We start from the raw sequence: 22,695 nt of genomic DNA on the forward strand, positions 1-22,695 counted from the left end.
ATGATAATATAAAGAAATCTGTCATGATCTGATGTCAACTTGTCTTGAAAGTAGAAAACAATGTTGGAAATGGAGTATTCAGAGCATTATGCTCACAGGGATTACTTTTACATACAAGTACCTCATTATCTGAAACTTTGGTAATGTCTACTACAACCATCTGACATAACATTATGTATTTGACAGAAAATAAGGAAAAGCACAACAGGTCCCCTTTAAACTGCTTTTTCTTGCTTTTCCTTTTGTGCTATATGAGCTGCTGTTCATGATGGATCACAGCTGAGCTCTCTCTGCCGTATATATTTGTGTTTGTCATGTTGTTCCAAATGATTTACAGTCAGTCTATTTTCTTTTAATGGCCCATCGTTTAGTGGGATCATGATGGCAGTCCTTTTTGTTTGTGTGGTCACCAGACTATCATCTCCACTTGGAACTTGGAACAGAAACGCCAGGAACAGTGACAACAACAAAAAGCAGCAATGCCAGGAAAGCGCCACAAAAATGAGGTTGTAAAAGCAGATTGAAAACTATGATGAGATAAAAGACAACACTTTTGAACTATTTTCCAACAAAGCTAAGAATAAAGTACTACGCCACCGGCTCTATGAGGCTGTACATAAACACAGCGGTGCTACTGTGTTGCTTTGACACATCTGATTATGCTACGTTGACTTTAGAAGGTATAATCTGTCCTTACAGCCTCGACATAATCACTTCAGTGCATTGAAGAACATACTTATGATAATAAGGCTGGGAAGAGCCACTTTGCCTCAGCCTACTTCTTACTTCAGTGCTTACACAGACTCATTTTCTCACAGTTTGCATGTAGATGGAGCGGAAATGGTTTGTTGACAGGTCAGATGTGAGGGATGTAACCGCTGCTAGACTCATTATAGACTCACATTATTTTAAATCAATATCAATAGTATTTCTTTTGACATCAATGTCTTATACTAAAAAAACGACTTACATTTGGTAGAGAAGCCCCTATCACAACCCAATCACCTGGAAAATATTGGCATTGTCCTTCACTGCAAACCACCACGATGTTACATTTGCACAGTATTATGTAGTGGTTACCTTGAAACTTTACATTTCAACAACTCTGTGGTGTAAATAGGTTTAGGAACTAAAACTACTTGGTTATGGTCAAGAAAGAATCATATTTTGGCTTAAAATACCCAGTTTGGGGGCCACAGTCCTCGCTGGGAAAACAGCCACATTTGGAGCATGGAAATACAGTGACAAGTCGCTACAAACACCCACGTTTAGAGCCTAAAAAGCTGCTGGAGAAGCATCAATAGCTCCTTTTACACTGCTAGATTTTCGGCGAATGTTGGGCCGTTTTGCCGGCAAGCTGCGAGCGTTTAGACACACAGAGCCGGATTGGCGAGTTGATCCGAGTTGCCCAATTTTCCGTCTCGTAGGTAGACATATTGGTGGAACCTTTTTGGTTTAAACAGGCCGAGGCGCCCTTTCGCCACGGGAGGGGCTGTTGATGACTTGTGGGAGGAGCTGTTGATGACGCCGCACGTGTGACCCACTGGCAGTGGATAAACAGGAAACAGCTGATAGCAGGAATTAGCGAGCAGCTAGTAGCAAGACGGAAACGCAAACCTGACAGACACTGTGAAGATGAGCAACTGGGGAGACAAGGAATTGCGCACCCTCCTTGTCCTCGCAAATGAAGAGGCCATTAACTGCCAAATAACGGGGACGGCGAGGAACGGGCCGACTTATGAGAGAATCGCCAAAGGACTGACCAGCCGCAGCTTCCCTCGGTGCAGGTCACTGTTTACGCCACATACTGAGCTACACGTTTTGTTACTTGCTCACGCCCCCCATTGCCCCGAAAAAGGTAAATTCTGCATGAACAAAAGTAGGCAGGCGGCATTTTGCTGCATTCCCCGATTTTGTTTTTATACTGCCAATGCTGAAAGAAAACTGATTGGGCTTTCCTGCACATTTGCACAATTCCTGTTTAAAAAGGGCTAATGACTCGCTAAAAAACAACTGGTTTTGTTGTCCGTTGGTCTTGAGCAGTGGTCTGCAGCTTGGCGTGTGTCTGGCCTACATATCACATCATCCATCATTCCCTCCACCTCCTGATGACAAAGTCAGCTCATACACTGCATCACTTCAGAAATGCTGATATGATACGCATGAAATGTGCAAATGTATTCATGGTTTGCAACAACTTATTAACTTATTAACTTATGGAGACTGTACCAACATCATGACAGTTGAGAGACACAATCTAAGGTGTGTTCAACATTCACACTGATGGTAGATACAACTATAAAAATGACAGTCATGAAAATAAACATATGTTGTCCTGATGGGAATAAGGGATCATCAATCCGCAGACAGGCTGTATTACAACGGTAATTCAGTGGTCATTATCCTTGTCTCACCCTCTTTATGTTCACGAGATGAAAGTGAATGAAATGAGTCATGCTTTCCATTGGATGAAATTATAAATAGACTGCCACTAATGTGCTCCGAATTTCAAATGCCCTACAAGTGATCATTTTACGACCATAATCTGTTGTGCTCATGCAGAAAAAAGCGTGCAATTTCACTTTACAGCAGATTTCTATTACATAAGATCTGAACTCCGTATCTGCTGCAAATCCCTTCAAAAGAGTGTCTTAAATGTGTAATGATAGGACTCAGTTGTAAGTGGTCATTAACATTTCATTACACGTCATGTCTTTCATCTCTCATGGCGACAGCGCTGTGGAGCTATTACATAAGAGCCATCTACTCTTGTCTCATTTGACTGGAACATGTCTAGAGGGTAAAGTTAAAGTTGGGGGCAAAGGACTGCAGGTGCTGAGTCCCCATATCCTCAATGGCAATCAGCGGCCTTTGTGGCATCTGTCAGAGGGGAAGAGGCCTCTAATTTCAATTTAGCCATAAGCAGCATGAATGTATTTCCTGCTTAGGCAAACGGCTGCCATCTTGTCTCCAAGCAGATGAGTCTATAGGGGATTTAAGTCAAAGGACGCCCTCCTCCTGAGACGTCTCTGAGCTGTCATTCCCTTCCACAGCTCTGGGCTGAAGAGCTTCGGCGTAGTCACTGGAGAGACGACTCTGCGGGACACCATGACGTTGCTCTGCAGACATGCCACACGCTGCATAAATCTAACTAATGTAGCTTTTAATGCCACATATCCCTGCAAGTCGAGCAACTTCAAATTGCCAGTCTGTTAGATTTTATTACGACTGTCCATCAAGACTGTATAATGGGGTCCGTCTACACCTCCACATGTGCAGAGCCTTTTACTGTAATATGATGGCTCCTCTCAGCGGGACACCCCTCTCCCACATCACAGCCCCCAGGAATAATGTTATTGTTTAATGCATCCAACTCCGCCCAGCGTGCAGGGGCTTTTAGAGATATCAAATCTAAATCCACTTGTCAAGGGGCAGTGAAACAACAAGGTCTTATCTTCTAAGGCATTGTAATTGAGACAAGTCTGAGGCATGGGCCTTCATTAGTTGATTGGCTGGTGGCCAGTGAGTGAGAGAGCGAGAGGGAGGGAGACATAAAGAATGTCTACAAAGGCAAAGAGGGTGTCTGACTTAACGAGCGTGTCATTTTATTTCACCAGCCTTAACATCAAGCATATCCACATCATAACAGAATAATTAGCTCGTCAGTGTGGGCCGCATCACAGGGACGGCAGCCTAATAGAGTAACGCTGGAGTGGCTGTGCTGCTCCGTCAGAACGATGTCGTACCTCTTTGCTGATGAAGGAGCTCAGCAGAGTAACAATGGACCAGAAGAAAATGCCACAGCTCAGGATGACCTTTCTGTTGAATCGGTCGCCCAGGTAACCGAAGATGGGAGCTGCCACCATGAAGCTGCAGATGAAGACTGCGGAGGGAAAAAAGGAGAGGAGAAAATGTTACTTTGGATATAGTGACAGACAGGAATTACCAACTCATGGTTGTATGCCCTCTGCAAACCAGTCAAATTGCACTTATAATTTACATCTGTGTTTGTAAAAACATGGATGCTTCACACACATTTTCCTCCCAGCACCACAGAGGATCTATATGATCAGCGCAATTTCAAGATGTACACCCAAGATTAGTGTCATCAATTTAGTATCTGACCAAATGTTTCCCCTTCTGTTCCTGAGATATGACGTTGAATAATGGCAGAAAACTGTTTTTGCCGAATATCATGATGTCAAAGTGAAGCTGACCTTGGACCTGTTGGATATAAAATGGCATCCTATCAGACATTTGTGTAAAAAGTTTGTCATACTTAGCATATGAATTCTTGAGTTATGGCCAAACATGTTTTGCAAGGTCACAGTGACCTTGACCTTTGACCACCAAATTCTAATGACTTCACTCTTGAGTCCAGAATTGAAAACATTCCCTTGAGGTTTTCTTGAGATATCATGTTCATGAGAATGAGATGAATGCAAGGTGAACTTGACCTTTGATCACTAAGTTGTAGTTAGTTCATCTTTGAGTTCAAGTGGATGTTTGTGCCAAATTTGAGGAAATTCTCTCAGAGCGTTAAGACATTGCTTTCATGAGAATTGACATGGATGAGGTCATAGTGACTTTGACCTTCGACCACCAATTGAAATTTTGACATAACTGAGTTCTTGAGTTATGGCCAAAATCATGTTTGGTGAGGTCACAGTGACCGTGACCTTTGACCACCAAATTTAATTTAATTCTTGAGTCCAAGTGGACATTAGTGCCAAGTTTGAGGAAACTCCCTCAAGGCCTTATTGAGATCTCACTTTCATGAGAATGGGACAGACACAAGGTTGCAGTGACTTTGACCTTTGACCGCCAAATTCTAATAACTTCATTATAAAGTCAAGCTAACGTTTGTGCCAAATTTGAAGAAATTCCCTTTAGGTGTTCTTGAGATATTGCGATCACAATGAGACAGTCGAGATCACAGACTTTTGACCTTTGACCACCAATATCTTATCAGTTCATCGTTGAGTCCACGTGTATGGTTGTGCTAAATTTGAAAAAAATCCCTCACAGAGGTCTTGATATATTGTGTTCATGGGGATGGGACAGACAGATCGACAATACACAAACATAATGCCTCTGGCCACGGCCACAGCGCGGAGGCATCAAAATGACTGTTACTGATGTGGACATATGTATTACAGCCTGGATTTAGCTATTTACAGCGTTCCAATTGGACTGCGAAGTATTTCAGCTCTCAGGTCCACTTATTATAAAGTCAAGACCTGTCCAGATTGACTGTGTGATACCAGTCGGCCAGAGATACAGTGAAGGACTGCCAGAGGACACCTCCATTCAACTCCAACCAATTAGGATTCCATTAAACTTCACCTACACTTACTACAAGAAACCTGGCAAAGGAATATTAAATACAGATGATACAGCACCGGGAAATGTCACGGAGAAAGGTGATGTGGGTCGTGAAGGATTTAATTTGTGAGAAGAGAGGGGAGGAGTTGAACAAATGTAGTGCAGGGATTGTAGGAAAAGCTCCAGTCTGGAAAGTGGCCAAATACAGTAGCTCTTAAAAGAGACAGAGTGAGAGAAAAGAGGGTAAGATAGAGATAGCATGTTGTCAGTTTGTTGGGATCAAACAAATCAAAAGGATGGCAGAGGAAAAGAAACAACAAAAACATGTCACAGCTGGAATTACAATTGAGCTGACCAGATACAAGGAGATTAATAGCAGTATGTCTCACACTGGCACCAGAGGACCGTGGTGTGGCCATAAATAATTCCTCCATCTTAATTTCTACAACCAAACTTGTGTCCCAGTGAAAGGAGCACAAGTGCTTTAAAGTGTGCTCCTAATTGCCCCACTGCTGACTGGACAGCTACGCCTCGGTCTCAGGGCTTTTAGTCAATATTTATGAGGAGGACCGACCCAAACAGACCTGAATTTTTAATGCTCTCAACCGAGTTTTGCGTCTTTGCAGAGGGGAAGGGCAGAGATGTTACTCTTGACAGCAGCATCAGCAGCAGCAGCAGCAGCAGCAGCAAGGGGAGCGAGGGAGGCAGGCTGGAGTGTTTTGACACATCATCAGCATAAACATACAGAAGAGGAAGGGAGGAGAGGAGATGAGAGAGCAAAGAGTGGAGGGGGGTGTTATATAAGACAGCTGCTGTGGCCAACCAAACGGATAAGGGACAATAATCAGATTATGGCATAACTGTAGTTTTGAACATGTGATATTATGGCATGATAAAAAAGGAAAAGATGTCCTTTTGTAATCATACTTTGCAGATGAGTTACCTAAAAATAGTGCAAAAGCAATCATGTTACATTACTGTGCTGCAGGTATTTCAGTCAGTTATGCACTGGAACACATTTACCCATCAGTACACATTTTATTTGATCGATTTATTGTCTCAGCCCTAATTTCTTTTTTAGGACTATGCAGTGGTAACATCACTCATGTTTTCTTTTATTTTTGTCTTCTCAACCTTTATTTCTTTCACTTCTACCTTTAATTCATTTTGTTGTTAGTGCTATTTGCAGTGCGGTCTTTGATACTGCTGCTTTAATGTTTTGCAATCTTTCTGTATACATACAAAAAAGAAAAGCATCTTACACTGAAACAAAAAGGAGCAAAACCTACAAAAGCAGCAGATACATGCACACATAGCATATGACGCTAAACAAACAAATAAATAGTGTATGATGCAGCAGCACGATGTGTTGTGGTTAGCACTGTCGCCTCACAACAAGAGGGTTCCTAGTTCATACCCAGGAGGGAGCCCATCTGTGCGGAGTTTGCATGTTATCCCCGTGTCAGTGTGGGTTTTCTCCAGGTACCCACTGGTAGTTAACCCATGATGACACGGGGTTAACTCCGCACCCCCCCACCCCAGATTTGAACCAGTAACTCTCTTGCTGTGAGGCGACAATACTAACCACTGCACCACCGTGCCATAATGGCATTGGTATCATAACATTTTTATCAATTCCCAAACCTAGTCTTAAAATGTAAATCAATATTATACTGAAATGTTAATTGTATAATCAGATATTCATTTTATGTTTATTTCTTCAAAAAATAAAATATTGTAATTAATAATTTATAAAGTAATATCATATTCATGCAACAACCACACTGGTAAAATACACGTATCCTCCAGCGTGGCCCCACTCTCTCATTTTGAGAAAGACAATCTCATTTCAGAAAATGAAATGTAATCTAAAATCTCATTTAAATCTCATTTAAATGATCATTCATGAATGAATCAATTACAGTTTGGGTTTTCACAGGTGCTGGAATGACTTTATCTGCTCATTATAGTCTCTCCCACCTCAGTATAGTTCTCCCTCTTTAACTCTCAGCCTCACCACTCTCCTGTTCTTTCTCTCCCTCTTGTTGCCTGTGTTTGTTTCCATCCCTCCTCCTCTCTCCTTCTCCGCAGCCTCCATCGTGAGCATTTATAGTGGCTAAGCGCTACAGGTCTGTTGTGTAATGCTAAATGACACTGATGACTGCTCAGTGCAGGTCCAGCTCTCTGAAGAGCTTTACCAGCTCACCCTGCAGCCACTGCGCTACTGGGGAAACCATGCACACATACAGTAAACACACACACACACACACACACACACGCACAGAGCGGGGTGTTCTGCAGTGCAAACTGGAGATAAGATGAGGGAGAGGTCCACAATCACTCACTACCAGCTGCTTCCACGTGGGTTTTAAAAGCCAGGGTTCACTGCTCTCACTTTTTATCAGCTTGTCAAAAATGCATATCTACACATCATTAACCGGCCTATTTGAAGTCATTAGCAGGACCACACAGCAGCATACCTCCCTGTGCCCTTTTTCGTGTAATTTTCTGATTTGTTGCCATTTTCTTAGGACTCATTATCGCCTCTTTGCAGTGTCAGCACATGGGAATGAAGTCAGGTCCTGACAGTGTGCTTGCACTTATTTAGCATTAACCTTGCTGTGTTTTTAACCTTGCTGCTTTCTGAACAAGGGAGGGGAGCTGTGTGTTTATATTGCTTTAATATCCTGCATGATTGGTGTGAGTTCAGCTTCAGTAAGCAAAACTAAGCAGAAGGAGATAACGCTGCTGCATCTCCTTGGTGCAGAACTTGGCAAAAACAAAACAAATGTCTATAAAACCATTTTTAGTTTTAAAAGCGCAGGTGTAATGTCAACAGTGCGACCTGACAGGGCACATGTCAGACAGAATGAGAAGATGATGAATTGCTGTCACAAACAAATTTCTTTACTTGACAAGTATCATAGAGGAATGTTGTCAGGTTGTTTATTTCGAACAAAACAGGTACACCCTTCCACAGAAACAGTTTGCGTTGCTGCATTCTCTCTAATCAAATTCTTTCTAATCAGAGTCGGCACTGACATCCCTGCTGTGCTCTGCAGATCTGGATCGAGAGACGGTGTCTCATTCGCTTTGACCTTATTCATAGATCCACAAGAGAATAATATATTTTAAATAGGTATTTGTTTAGAATGATAATAGGACACATCGTAAAAGTGTTGCCTGACTGTTGATTAAACCCATTATTGCAACGAATGATACAGTAAAATATGGATTCACAAAGGAGACACCTGGTTCTTTTCACTCAACACAAATCAAAAGGAATCTTTCATAGTGTCATTTTGATGTAATGAATCTAACTGTATATTTTAGCAGATTGTGCACACATGCTGTCACAGAGAGCGGATGCACACTGATATTACATGCAACCTTTATGTGGGCTCATCTGCTCCCAGGAAATGCCCTGTCACTACAAAGACTGTCTATAAAACGACCCCACTGTTCTCCTGTCAGTCTTCTGTGAAAGCTGCAAACGCTCAAAGGCCCAAATGAAGAAATCTGTCATGCTCGGAAACAATGATTTCCTCCTCTGTGTGCAACTCATTTTGAGGGATCCGGTATGTAATGCACAAAAAACTTGTCAACGAAACTGTATCACATAATATATGGTGATGATTTATTTAAGGAGTTTAAAGAGGCATCGTGTTTATTGAATGTTACGGATGCACAATCCAACTGGCAGAATAAATGTTGGCATTGTACGTTTCTGCAAACTATAGATATGTTACATTTGTACATTAGTATTTGGCAGATACATTGAAACTGTTTGAACAACACTGTGATTAAGGTGTGGTTAGGTTTCGGCACAAAATCCACTTGGTTATGGTTAGGAAAGGATCACGTTTGTCTTAAAACATCTGCTTTTGGTGGCACAATTCTGGCTGGAAACGCAGCAATGTCTCTGTTAAAAAAAAAAGCTTTATCAGTAAAAAACAACAGCTTTTCATGGCACAATCCAAGCTGAAAATGCAGGGCTGTCTCATTAAATAAAACTGCTTTATCGGGTAAAAATAACAGCTTTATTGGTAAAAAGCAATCGTCTTTCTTGGCACAGTTCTGGCTGGAAATGCACTGATATCCCAGTTAAAAAGCAACTGCTTTTTCTGTAAGAAAACAGCTGCTTTTTGAGGCAGAATCCCAGCTGGAAACGACTACTGTATGAGTAAAAAACTGTTGCCTTATATATAACAAACAGCCACTTCATTTGTAAAAAAAAGAAGAAGAAAGAATTGCTTTTAATGTCACAATCCTGGCAGGAAATGCAGCAATCTCTCAATAAAAAACAATCACTTTTAATCGCACCATCCTTGCTGGAAACACAATCACAGTTGCTAAAAACCATCCACATTTGGTAGCTAAAAAGTTGCTGAAAACACAGCGATGACTAGCTATAAAACAACCAGTTTTGGTGTTTGTTGGTTTTCAAGGAATGGTCTGCAGCTTGGCAGGCGATTCACCTATGTGTCACACTATCCCCTCCACCTCCAGACGACAAAGTCAGCTCATATATTAGATCACGTTAGAGATGTTAATATGATATGTATTCTTGCAATACCAACATTTACTCTGGTGACTGGCCTGTGCGTGCAAAAGGTTGGGCAGTGCAGAAGATATGTTTGGCTTCATTAGAAAGAATAGACTCAGTGAAAAGAACATACAAGTGTTCAGTCTGTTTCAACACACCGTAGAAAGGACAAACAAACCATGACTAACAATAATTCTTTACAGATGCCAGGTCACACCCAAAACTCTCAGTGCACGTAGGATAGGTAAAGCTTAATCATTCCTAACTCATTCTGCAGAGGATACTTCTAATTCTGCAGTCTGACACATCTTTGTTTAACACGCAGTTCCCTAGAAGTGAAATGAAAAGAAAGGTTTGATTGACATACAGTAAACAGCTCCTCAATATGAAACATGCATAAAATGTTGCCCGTGCTAACAAGTCACATTCCTCCGCTGACCACCATTGTCTTTTTGTTTATTCTTGTTTATGCAGTGGAACACCACAAGTCCACATGTCTGTGTGATCTCCACAGTGCCATCAGAGATAAGCCCTGGCTAACAGCCACAGATGGCAATCTCTCATAAATAAAGTGCATATGTAACAAATACGCAGCAGGAAAGCCCTTACAGTGAGGAGCAGACATACTCTGTGGATGTTTACACTGAAGGTCAAAGGGAAGGAAAAGTTGTCGTAACCTCTTTTATAGAACAATGGTCAGCTTTGACTACTTTTCCAGACAGTGGCTGACTCAAGCTGCATTTTCAATGTAGTGGAGGCAGAATTTCCTTTTATTACTGAGCTCCAAATTATGTAAAACACCTCTGTTTGCATCTAAGAATTTAACATTTGACACAAATTAGATGAGATCCATTTGTGAAAGTGGAGAACACAACACAATAAATGCACTGATAATGTGATTTTTCAGTGCTGCAGATAAAACAAACCTTTTTTTTATAATAAGGCGGGACATATTCCTGAAGGCATTAATTCTGATAATTACAGTTTTCACTGCTGTAATCATGATAGTGATCTTTTTCTGAGGGAAGTGACTCAACCGTAGACTGGAACTTAAACAAGCCCCACAGTGTCAGCTCTGCCTGGCATCATGCCTTTATTTTTGGGCTTATGTAACACATTCCCTGCTATTAGCTCAACAAACACGGATTTCTTTTCTTTTAAAACCATTGTTTATCTCATAACTCCCTCCTCTTAGTGCTGGGAGGAATTGTCAATTCCACACCATCAGCACAAGTTAAGAAAACAAGTTGTGCGGTTAATTAATGGCAAGGACATTGTGACTTCATTATTATGTATACTCATTACAATGCTGCACAAAGCCATGCAGTGAATATGGAGACTATTCCCGGTAACCTTACTGAGCTGTTTGAACAAGTAAGGTCATTTATTAATGTCGCCTCATCTGACTGCAGGGACCCCTTTGAGGCCAGCCTGGTGGAGGTGGTTTTGTATTTTAAAGCATCCATAGAAGAGATGAATTAATCATTATTCCATCCTAACTATTTCATTCTCTTTGTAGCCAGAGCAAAAAAGTCTCCTGAACTCTCTGTGTACTTCTGACAGAATATATAAAAGCAATCCACTGAAAAAACTCAAAAATTGCCACAAAGAATACGATGAATTCTAATGTTGGTCTTCTATGTGCATCAGGTGTGAGAGTCAAAACCGGTTCTGATGTTCTTCAAATTCCACATAAGATGCTGTGCATATTTCTCACAGTCTCTCAGCGAGCAAATTACATCAATTACCATCGTCTTAGTACATTCCACGAGAGGACAATGACCGTGCGAGAAGTCTAAAAGCAGACACAATTACAGGTATTCTGGAGACACTGGAGTCATAAGTTTGGCATTACTGAGATGTCAGTGGGATGTCAGACACAGGTGAATCATGCTGTATGTGTCCGCTGGTTACCTCTTTCTCATGAGGATAAACAACAACCTTTCAGAAAAACATGCAGTGGATACTGTAACAACATTGTAACATCATAAAAGTAAAAATAAATTTAAAAAAGCTGCCTTCAAGCCAACAGCGGAGGTAGTAACAGGTCTTTTGACCTCTGTGTAAAAGGGACAGCGAGCAGAGAGGGATGGGTGTCATGTTTTGATGGTGTGTCATATGTGTGACCCACCACTGGGAGATTTAAAAGGCAGCTAAAAGCAGTTAGCAGCTAACTCAAAGAAGAACAGCAGCTGAAAATGTCCACAAATAGGGGAGACAATGAGGTCCAGTAGCATCTTGAGGAGGAGATCAACTACCATATAACAGGGACAGTAAATTGTTGTTATTAAGATGTTATGCCATTGCTTTGTACTGTGACCTTGGATATTTTGAAAGGCGCCAAAAGCTGTTGTGTTACACGCCAATTTTTCTTTAGAAACGCCACCATCATAAGTCTCTGTCAGACAGCCTGTTAAAAGAGGGAACGTTGCATGGTTATTCCGTCGCACGGTTCTGTATGAAAGGCATGATCCCAGAACGGGGGGACAGTCGTCTCGCCTTTAAGGCGGCAGTGGAGGTAACCGAGACCATGGACAAGACGGGTGTGAAGTTTTGACAATATGTAATGTGTGCGACCCACCGTTGGGAGATAAAATCAGCTAGCAACAGTCTGACAATGAGGTCCGGGAGCTCCTTACCCTCCAAGCAGAGGGCGAGATGTTGCCATGTTATACCATTGTTATTGTTCATCAGGTGCTGCTCAATGCTTATGTTATATGTCACACTAGAGGCCGACGTTGTTACAAGTCACACCCACCAGGCCTCTTTTGCTTTCAGAACGCTGGCATGCTGTCTAAAATCACAAACCAGGGCGGCATTATGCCTGCATTGTTTGTTTGCGTGTGACAAGGAAAAGGCGCCATAATGAAGGGTCTTCATTGTGGCCGTGTTGCGAGATCTCAATGTAAAAAGGGCTGGTGAGTTTTACAGTACAGGGACATAAAAACTGAAGGCACTCTCACTGCTACTTTTAAGTTATGATCAGTAAATGTCACTGAATCCTGGCTTAATCATTTATCATCCTTTATTATCACCACCATCATCATTCATTACCTTTTATCATTAGTCTCATGGTGCATTGGTACCAAAACCTTTCATCACTGAAGCATTATACTCTAAAAGTAATTTAAATTGGTCTAATTATGCTTCGTCTTCATGGTTCAGTTCGGTCTGATGTTGGATTTTGTTTCATTTTCTTTTTATGAGACATTTTACGGGAAAATAACTCGCAAGTATTAAGACACAGCAACAGAGCACATAAATATGGTGCAGTGGAGCCTCCCAGAAGCGGGTAATGACACTGAATGTAACTCAAAAGCTGAATACAACAGAGCAAGCGGCACCCCCACTGGCAGACCCCCCTAAACACACACACACTTTCCTCCTGCCACACACAGAGGTAGACGAGAAACACCGGACGTCCAGCTCTCGCTTTGATTGGCCAGCAGAACAATACCTCCTGGGATGACTCACCACCCTATGAATCAATGCCTCTGTGAATAGAGCCTCAGGAGGAGATGCACGTATATTTAGTGTGTGCATGAGTGTGTGTGTGTGATTGATATTCACGGAGCCTGTACAGATACATTTCCCTATGAAACACGAGTTCCCCCTGAAGAGAGCACCTGTGAGGCTCTACATCCGGCCGTGGGATATCAGCAGCTCATTTGATCCTTTTTTTTTTTTTTTTTTTTAAACAAAAAGGTATTGAGAGACTTGTATATGGAATAATTCACATTAAGGTGACTGACAGTGATTGAAAAACCGAAAATGAAAGGCACCTTAATCCCCTTGCAGATAGACTCAGAAAGTATTCTGCTGCTCCCTTTAAGCTGCTACCTCTGAGATTAGACTTTTGAAGTAAATATAATTTGTCACAGATTCAAGTGCTCCTGCTAGAAAATAAAATCCTTTTATGTTTAATATAGAAATCCAATGGCACAGAGATACTTGGTGCTGCAGTAGCAGAATGCAAAATAGAGGATTTCAGGGACAAATGAAAATGAAAAACCACTAAAGGTTCAACAGAGGGGAAAAAATTTAACATTCAAGACTATTTGTTACCAGCACGGGATGCAAGGTAATAACATCTGGTAATAAATGACATCATTATTGTGCTCTATACAAGTGGCAACCTCCGTGGCTGAAAAATGAAGCGCAAGAGTGCCAAAAACTGCAGTTCCTCTAATGGCCACTTGAGGCTGGCTCCAGGAGTGAGTCAATCCCCTTAAACCCCCATGTTAACATGCACAACTTTACAGCAGAAATAAACATGTTAACAGCCTAATACAAAAAACGGTGTTGGTCTCTATAGCTAATTCTAACATTCATTATAACTGTAGGATGGTGAAATTTTTATAACTCACCTGTTTAAATTAGATTAAGGCTTAAAGTTATGCTTAATTACAAGACGTGACTGTTTTGAGTTACAGTTGGGTGCTATCTGTTAACAAGTTGCTAGCTACCACGGCAACAATGTTGGTAAGGTAGCCTGGTATAACCATGACATAGCCCCAGATTCATAGAGTACAGTTCATTTAATTGTTTTCAGTTCATGAAAATTAATTGTAACGTCTTGGTCCCCTAAAAAAAAGTCTGGTCCAGTGTTAGATTTAACTAAAAGACCCTCTAAGAAGTTGAATGTTTAGTTCTTTACGGTAGGTAAATTTTGTTTTAATGCTTTTAAGCCTGTTTTATGCTGACGAAAATTCCCATTAGCATTATCACAGACAGTGATTCACAGATGTATAATAATAGCTAGATACAGGTAGGTGCTTGCCTGGCGCTAACATCAAAAACTGTCTCGAACTTCTGGTTTTACTTCAGCGGTATGCGGCCCACTAAATATGCACATTAGTGTTTCTTCTCCTGCCTAATGTGGTCTACAGGGAAAATTGCTCTTTGGGCCACAAGGGATTTTCTTGCTGCAATACCGCGAGTGCCCACTGGAAAAAATGGAAAGCAAAGCTAAGTGGTGTTCCCGGGGGCCTGCTGTAATTTCACCATGCTAATCAAGCTAGAAGCTAGCGTTACGGTTAGCGCAACCCTCTCAACTAAATATGGTCACTTCTGGCTCCAAAGTCCAAGATGGCAATGGCCAAAATACAAACTTGAAGCTTCAAAATGTAGACCACAAATTAATGGGTGACATCACGGTGGCATCCTCCACTGTTTTCCTACTGTGTATGACTTTCTACCTCCCTGCAGGCAGATCGAATCAATTGGGAATCCCTGTCAATTCCTGCTTTCCTGTCATCTTAAATTGTTTTTGTTTTGGCTTGTGATATGGGTATTTCCCACCGTTGCTGAAGGCTCTTTCATCCCTGCCACTGTGAAACCTGACAGCCAGGACAGACAGTCTAACAGAGGGACAGCAGTTCAAGGAATCTCAACGTCCCTCAGCTGCCAGAGACAGAATTAGAGGAACAGGAGAAGCACATCCTATCGGCAGGTCTGCACATGTCTGCAGGCTAGGCGTTGTCATTCGGTGCCATTTACAGCCCCGCCAAGTGTCACTTTGACCTGTTCACTGTAGACGAGGTGTGTGTCTAGGTGTCAGCGTTCAGCACTTCGCAAACACACCGCTTGCATAAATACAATTTCCCTCTTCGGTCTTTTGTGCCTCTGCCCCTTTTGTCATTACAGAGTTATCTGCTCAGTGCAACTGGAGGCGTCATGAGTGATATCAGTCAGTAAAAACAGCTTTGTAACTCTGTCTTCACTTTCATAATGGCTCTGTCCAAGAAAGTCTGGGCCAATATTATCTCTATTATCATACAGATTAAATCATCAATTTTATATTGCTTTGTGTGAGTTATTGATATTACTTTGCAACAAAAAAGTCAATTGCACAAGTTATTGCCTCAAACGGCTTGATATTAATTGTAAGCAATACAGCGTGCCGAAGGGGAGAGCCATTCAGTCCAAATATAGATGAGATTTTTCTGCTGGTGATACAATAATAAAATACATTTGTAGTTTAAATACAATGTGAGAACCACACTTATTATTACCCTTAATGTTAACAGTTCAAACACTGTGTAAAAGGCACTGTCAGTGTTGTGTAAAATACAACAGGTAACCCTATACACAACTGTCAAGGCTCTCATCGCACACAGAATGTCAGGCACTCCAGCCATATGTAACCCTTCTCAGTAAAGGAACATAATACCATATAGTCTGTTACATAAAATTTCCACTCTGCGGCAGACAGCAGAGATGCAGGGGCACAGCTATAGAGACGACTGATCAGGAGACACCGAATGAATGAACGTGTCTGTAATATTGGATTGCCACTACTGTGTATTTGGCATGAGCTGCTGGCTGACACATCTCTGACAACACCGCCCACTAAATCTGTGGCAAAACAAGATTCTGTTTGAGCTTCTTCTCAACAGGGTGAACGTTTCATAATGAAAGCGCTAATTCTAAATGAGAAACTTTTAAGCACTTGTGGTAATAAAGCCTGCTGTCTCTACAGAAGCCACAAGTGTTGCGATTCCTCAGCTGATGGTACACATGGAAAAGTACCTGAAGTTTTCCTCTGGGACATGTGAGGAAACATTTTATGAATTTCTAATGAACAGGCAGAGGAATCCTCATTATTTCTAGGAAGGAAGAGACAGTTAAAAAAAAACTCCCTAAACTCCCTGAATGGAAACTTATTTCATGTGCAATTTATATAATGTTATTAGATCTTAAAATTCTATTTAGCAGAGGTGTTGACCTGAGTCACATGACTAGGATTCAGGTCAGACTCGAGTCACAAATTTGATGACTTTTGACTCGACTTGACAAATCAAAAAAGGCTCACGACTTGACTTGGACGTTAACACCGGTGACTTGAGACTTCACTTTCACTTGAGCAATTTGACTTGAAAATGCTTGATACCTTCCTCCAAGCCAATTTGGGAAGAGAAGATGAAACAGGTGAGAAGATGAAACAGCCACAAGTGTTTTGATTCCTCAGCTGATGGTGCACGTTTTTGCACACATGGAAAAGTACCTGAGGTTTTCCTCTGAGACATGTGAGGCAACACTTTATGAATTTCTGATGAACAGGTAGAGGAATCCTCATTGTTTCTGGGAAGGAAGAGACACTTAAAATACTCCCTAAACTCCGTAAATAGAAACTTATTTCATGTGCAATTTATGTAATGTTTTAGATCCTTAAAATTCTGTTTAGCAGAGGTGTTTACTCGAGTCACATGAGTCACGAATTTGATGTCTTTTGACTCCACTTGACAAAATCAATAAAGACTCACAACTTGACTTGGACTCTAACACCACCAGTGACTTCACTTCGACTTGAGCCTTTTGACTTAAAAATACTTGATACCTTCCCCCGAGCCAATTTGGGAAGGGAAGATGAAACAGGTTCCCCCACACTTCAACCCAGCAGCATCACCAGGTGTCTCACAGCTAAAGGACAAATAACTACTGACATTTTTCCAATACTGGATGAGATAGATACAGCAAGACAGGACAGAAACACATACAATTTATTCTGTTGCAATACAGATTAATTGTGCTATATGCTATGAAACAACTCTTTTTTATAATTAAGTTAATTAATTAAGTATTACTGTGTTGTTAAAATGGCATTACATTTGGTTAAGAGCCCATTATTATTTGTTTTGGACTCGATTTGAGACTCACTTGTGACTTCCAAAACAATGACTTGGTCCCACCTCTGCTATTTTTGATAACTCACATTCAGTATGGTATTACATTTGATAATTGCTATAATGCAAAAGGCCAATTCTGATAATAAAGAGGTTGAAATTGGATGGTAAGCTGCTGTGGACGCTTAACAGCATGTATTTGTTTAAGAGAGTGCAGCCTGGAGGTTTTTTCGCTGTCTCTGGTGTATTCTGTTTAACACGGCTCTAAATCTAATACTGTTTACTGGAGTTCTGGGTCTCATAAAAGGCCAGTGTGTATCCATATGGAGCAGAGTAATTTACTCTTGTCTCTGCCTGCTCGCTGTGATATTCACATGGAATGAGAATGAGAGAAAATCAATATTCATCACTACAAAGGTTGGGTAGTTACATATATTTTATTATCTTGCTACTGATGAAAAAAGTTGCAAAGAGATGAAACAGAGTGCAGAATAGGGAAACAGTTATCGCCATTTAATCCCAACCAGTCAACAGTGACCAGTGCACTGTGGCAACCGTGTGTTGTGTTTGCTATCAGGTGTTCAGTACCGGTGGGAGTGGCCCCTTTGTTTCTTCTTCCTCTAATGATTAATGGGGCTGCCTGTGGAGGGTGTGACACATAACTTTAGTCTGACTTGGACACCAAAGCCGACCAACACGTCTTAACTCAGACATTCTCATACATCACATCTCTGCCTCCTGGATTCCCCTTTACGTAGCGCCCCGAACATTGCTGCATTCCTCACATTTCTGATCACCGCTAATTCTCCTCTCCGTTCAGACTTCACCCGTGTTGGATTACCAACACTGTTTGATAAATGCCACATGCAGCTTGGGAAATACCCGTGCAGCACTCTTCTGTCAAACTCAGCAGCTAATTCCTGCAGAAGCTGCCATCGAGTGCTACCTAATGCCAGCTTAAACCCCTTTTCTTTAATTCAATCTTGCAGCTACTTTGAGAGCTGATAGCTTGTCACTGCAGCTGCGCTACCTGCTCAGTGTGAGAGCTGCAGCTGGGGAGAATTACACGCTGCTACATATACCAGGCTGGCTGGCAAATGTGCACTGGAACATCATCTTTTGCACATTACCAGCGTGTATTGTAAGCAAACACATATGGTAAGAATAAAGGAGGGAGGTGCTTGCTTCTGTACTCAAAACAAGAACTAGTAGTGAGATTTAAATTAAGTTAAGTTCCAGACTGCGATCCAGGCTGCAGCATTAATAAAAACATGTAGTTATTTTTTCCCAGGGACACTTTCCTGTGGCTGGTGACATGGCACTGAGCTGAGATCCAGCGGAGAGGGTGAGGAGTTTTTCTTTCCTGCTGTAACTACAGGAGCAGCCAGCTTAATGACAAGCTTCAGCTGAAATGACAGAGGACCCTGCTTGTCTGTGTTTGTGTTCTTGTGTGCTACGCTTGTTACTGGGACTAATGGGATATGAAAACTAAGGCTGACACACACATACAGGAACAATTTACTTACATATCCACACGCTCCTCTAATGATGAACCTAGAATTACTGTCTTGCTGTTGTGTGCCTCTGTGAACCAGTCAAGTTTCTCTTACAGTTCACATCCATATCTGTGAAAATATGGATGCTTCACATGCATCCATCCCTCCTGTAGCACAGAGGATCTCTACAATCAGCGCAGTTTCAAGATGGACACCCAAGATTAGTGTCAAAAATTCATCTGACCAAATGTCTCCCCTTCTGTTCCTGAGATATGACGTTAAATAATGGCAGGAAAGCGTTTTTGCAGAACATTATGATGTCACAGTGAAGTTGACCTTTGACGTGTTGGATATATAATGACATCACTTCATCATTTTATCCTATCAGACATTTGTGTGAAATTTTGCATAATTAGCGTGTGAATTCTTGAGTGACTGTCAAAAAAATGCAAGGTGAACTTGACCTTTGATCACTAAATTGTAGTTAATTCATCTTTGAGTTCAAGTGGATGTTTGTGCCGAATTTGAGGAAATTCTCTTAGCCTTATTGAGATATCGCTTTCATGAGAATAACATGGATGAGGTCATAGTGACTTTGACCTTTGATCACCAATTGAAATTTTGTCAGAATTGAGTTCTTGCGTTATGGCCAAAAACATCTTTTGTGCGGTCACAGTGACCTTGACCTTTGATCACCAAATTCTGTTTGGTTCCTTCTTGAGTTCAAGTGGATGTTTGTGCCAGAATCGAGAAAATTCCCTTAAGGCATTTTTGAGAAATTGCATTCACAAGAATGAGATGAACACAAGGTCACGGTGACCTTGACCTTTGATCGCTAAATTGTAATTAGTTCATCTTTGAGTCCAAGTGGATGTTTGTGCCAAATTTGAAGAAATTCTCTCAAGGCGTTCTTGAGATATTTCGTTCATGAGAATGGGACAGACGGAAGGACAACCTGAAAACATGCCTCAGGTCACAGCTGTCTCAGTGCAGAGGCATAAAAACAGACCAGATGAGCAAGAAGCAGACCTATCTTTGACCTTGACTTACTAGGGCATGTATGTTTGAGTAGGAGGTGTGTGTGTGTGTGTGTGTGTGTGTGTGTGTGTCTGTGTGTGTGTGTTTCTAATTGATCTGTTGATGTCAGTCGTGATGTCAGAGTGGAGCAGTCTCCTGTGGCGTCAGGAAATTGATTGGTGTTCAGCCTTGTTTTTTGAGAAGCTGGAGAAAATATCACCCAAAATCTTGTTAGGAGAAACGCTCCTACACTCCCATGATGACCAAAAAAGATGAAGAAATAACAGGCCTATTTTCAAATCTGTGACTCTACAACAACACCCCCACCTCCCCACTGTTTGTGCAGTTTCTGTGGTGCTTAAAAATAAGGGGATCAGAGATCTGACAGGACATTTACATGAAGCAGGGTTGACAGCGTGCTTGTTAAATTGGCCTTAAAATCCTGATTGGATTGGCAGTCACTCATGGGCAGTGCTGTTGGTTCGCTGACAGGAAGCGAGGGGGAAGGAGAGGGGGAGCGGGGTGCCAATCATCGCCCAACAGCTGCCCTCCTCCGAGACATGGCCTATAAAAACAGCCTGAGATGGAGACACACACATACACACACGCGCTTGCTGTGATGTCGACGCAACATCAGGTCATCGTTCTATTCTGGTCTCAGCAGGAGAGAGGCCGCCGAACACCATCGCAGTGCAATTATTTGGCTTTGGGAATCAATAGTGGAGAAGATTAAACCTTGCCACCATGCATGACCAGAGAGAGGAAGTCACAGGTGGCTCTTTCTTCTCCCTCCATTTCCCTTCATCCCTCCGTCTCCGCTAACTCCTATAAGGTGCCAGTGGGAGTGACAACAAGGCAACAACAGCTGCCAAACTGCTGATAGAGAGAGAGAGAGAGAGAGAGAGAGAGAGAGAGAGAGAGAGAGAGCGAGAGAGAGAGAGAGAGAGAGAGAGAGGAGGTACCGAGGGATACCAACGAGGGCAAGAGACAAAATAGGAGCAGCTGTGAGTGGCCAAAACAGCTGATCAAGCACTGATAGCACAACTTCCCTCTGTGTAAGAGGAAATCAGATGCCTTCATTCAACAGTAGACATTTTTATTGACACTGACCATAACCTACACAACTAGCCACACACCTCAGACCCAGTAAATAACAAGTTGCCACAGCTACAGCACAGGATGAATAACCTGACTGCCACTAAGTACAGTGTTGACTTCTTGCGGTTTAGGCATGAGGCCTCTTGCATGCAGTATAAGGCCCAACCCCAATGCACCCTTTGCCCCTACCACTTAGCCCTTACCCCGCTGTTTTGCACGGTTACGTCTGGGGATAGGGTGTCCCGACTCTTATTGGGATAGAGGACGAAGTGCGGCGACGATTTCAACCACTGTAACTCCGTTCTGAGAGGCAAGGTGGCACTTAAAACAAGGGATTGGGGTAAAAATATGAAATGGGATTGGGCCTAAGTCTGACGTGTTAGCAGAGCTCAAGCCTGAAGTCCTACACAGCACCTGTGGCCTCATTCCTGACAGCTCACATACTGGCTGAATGGCAGACTGACACCATGTTAAGGCTGGGGTAGTGTCAGCTGGTGTGTGTGCTGGTGTCATGTTTCAGACAAGGTGGGCAGCCACACACAGAACAGGGCACAGACAGTCTGCGAGCTGTTTTGAGCGCCGGCTCCTTATTAAGCTGCCGCCCCACTGTACATCCAGCTGGACTGACCCCAATAACTCTGCTTCCATGCTGAACCAGCGGCGGATAATTACTACGCAAGCTCCCATTGTAAGGGATAATTCAACCCATTAAGAGTTTTTTTTTCTGACTTGCCTCAGAGCACTTCAGAACAATAATGATAGCACGTTAACAGGAGGAGAAAGCCATCTCTCAGATTTCTCCTTCTGGTTAACAAAAGTGCTCAAAACTCCCCCCAACCAAAGGTAATACCATCTAGGTGAACCCCCTCTCCTCTTACTCTCTTCCATTAACCTTGGTGCCCTCTGTACCCTCGGGACTGGTCCTGTTCACAGCTGTGTGTGAGCGTCACTCACTTAGCTGCTGCTCGGGGGCCATTAGCACGAAGGCCTGTCATTTCCAGCGAGAGAGCAGAACTCTGGTGCTCTGACAGGTCTGCTGAGCTCAGGTGAGAACCATGTCGGCATGCTGACGGACGGGCCGGAGAGCTCCAGGCTCAACGCCTTTAACCCCAACCTGACTGACAGCTATAACACCTCATCCTCTTACACAGAGAGCTGAGACCTCGCCTCCTCAGGCAATGATGACACACGTGCACACACACACATGCACAATAGAAGTGAGCACATACCTTATGTCAATTTGTGTTGTGTAAGCTGCTTTTGCAAGGGTTGGAGTTGCCAAATAACAGAAATAGCTGGTGCTGCGGAGGCTGAGCTCACCACAGGGTATTTTCCGTGCGTTGTCCTTTAGCATGAAAACACCAGTTCACACCCACCGCACTGCAGAAAGTATTCATCTTACCAGGACATTCAGTCTCAAGACCTATGTTTCTTTCCTGAGAATGGAGGTGTGATCTTTCTACTTTTTATTTTCTTGGAGGGGAAGAGATCTCTGCAGATAATTCAGCTCCTGAATTAAAAAGCAGAAACCTTCTGAACGTCTGGAAGTCATCAGAGAAAAAAGCTGAGCACACATTAGCAGGTGTTG

The 22,695-nt window shown here is 42.3% G+C and overlaps 1 protein-coding gene across 1 annotated transcript in view; it reads right to left on the minus strand.

Moving 5' to 3' along the window:
- spns2 (SPNS lysolipid transporter 2, sphingosine-1-phosphate) overlaps positions 1 to 22,695 on the minus strand; it is a 97,912-nt gene that overhangs the window by 43,616 nt on the left and 31,601 nt on the right. The window contains exon 4 of the mRNA XM_050036649.1: positions 3,747 to 3,883. Within this exon, the coding sequence (XP_049892606.1) occupies positions 3,747 to 3,883 (137 nt within the window). The remainder of the gene's footprint in view (positions 1 to 3,746; positions 3,884 to 22,695) is intronic.

Source organism: Epinephelus moara, chromosome 3 (genome assembly GCF_006386435.1).
Source record: "Epinephelus moara isolate mb chromosome 3, YSFRI_EMoa_1.0, whole genome shotgun sequence".
NCBI classification, from domain to species: domain Eukaryota; kingdom Metazoa; phylum Chordata; class Actinopteri; order Perciformes; family Serranidae; genus Epinephelus; species Epinephelus moara.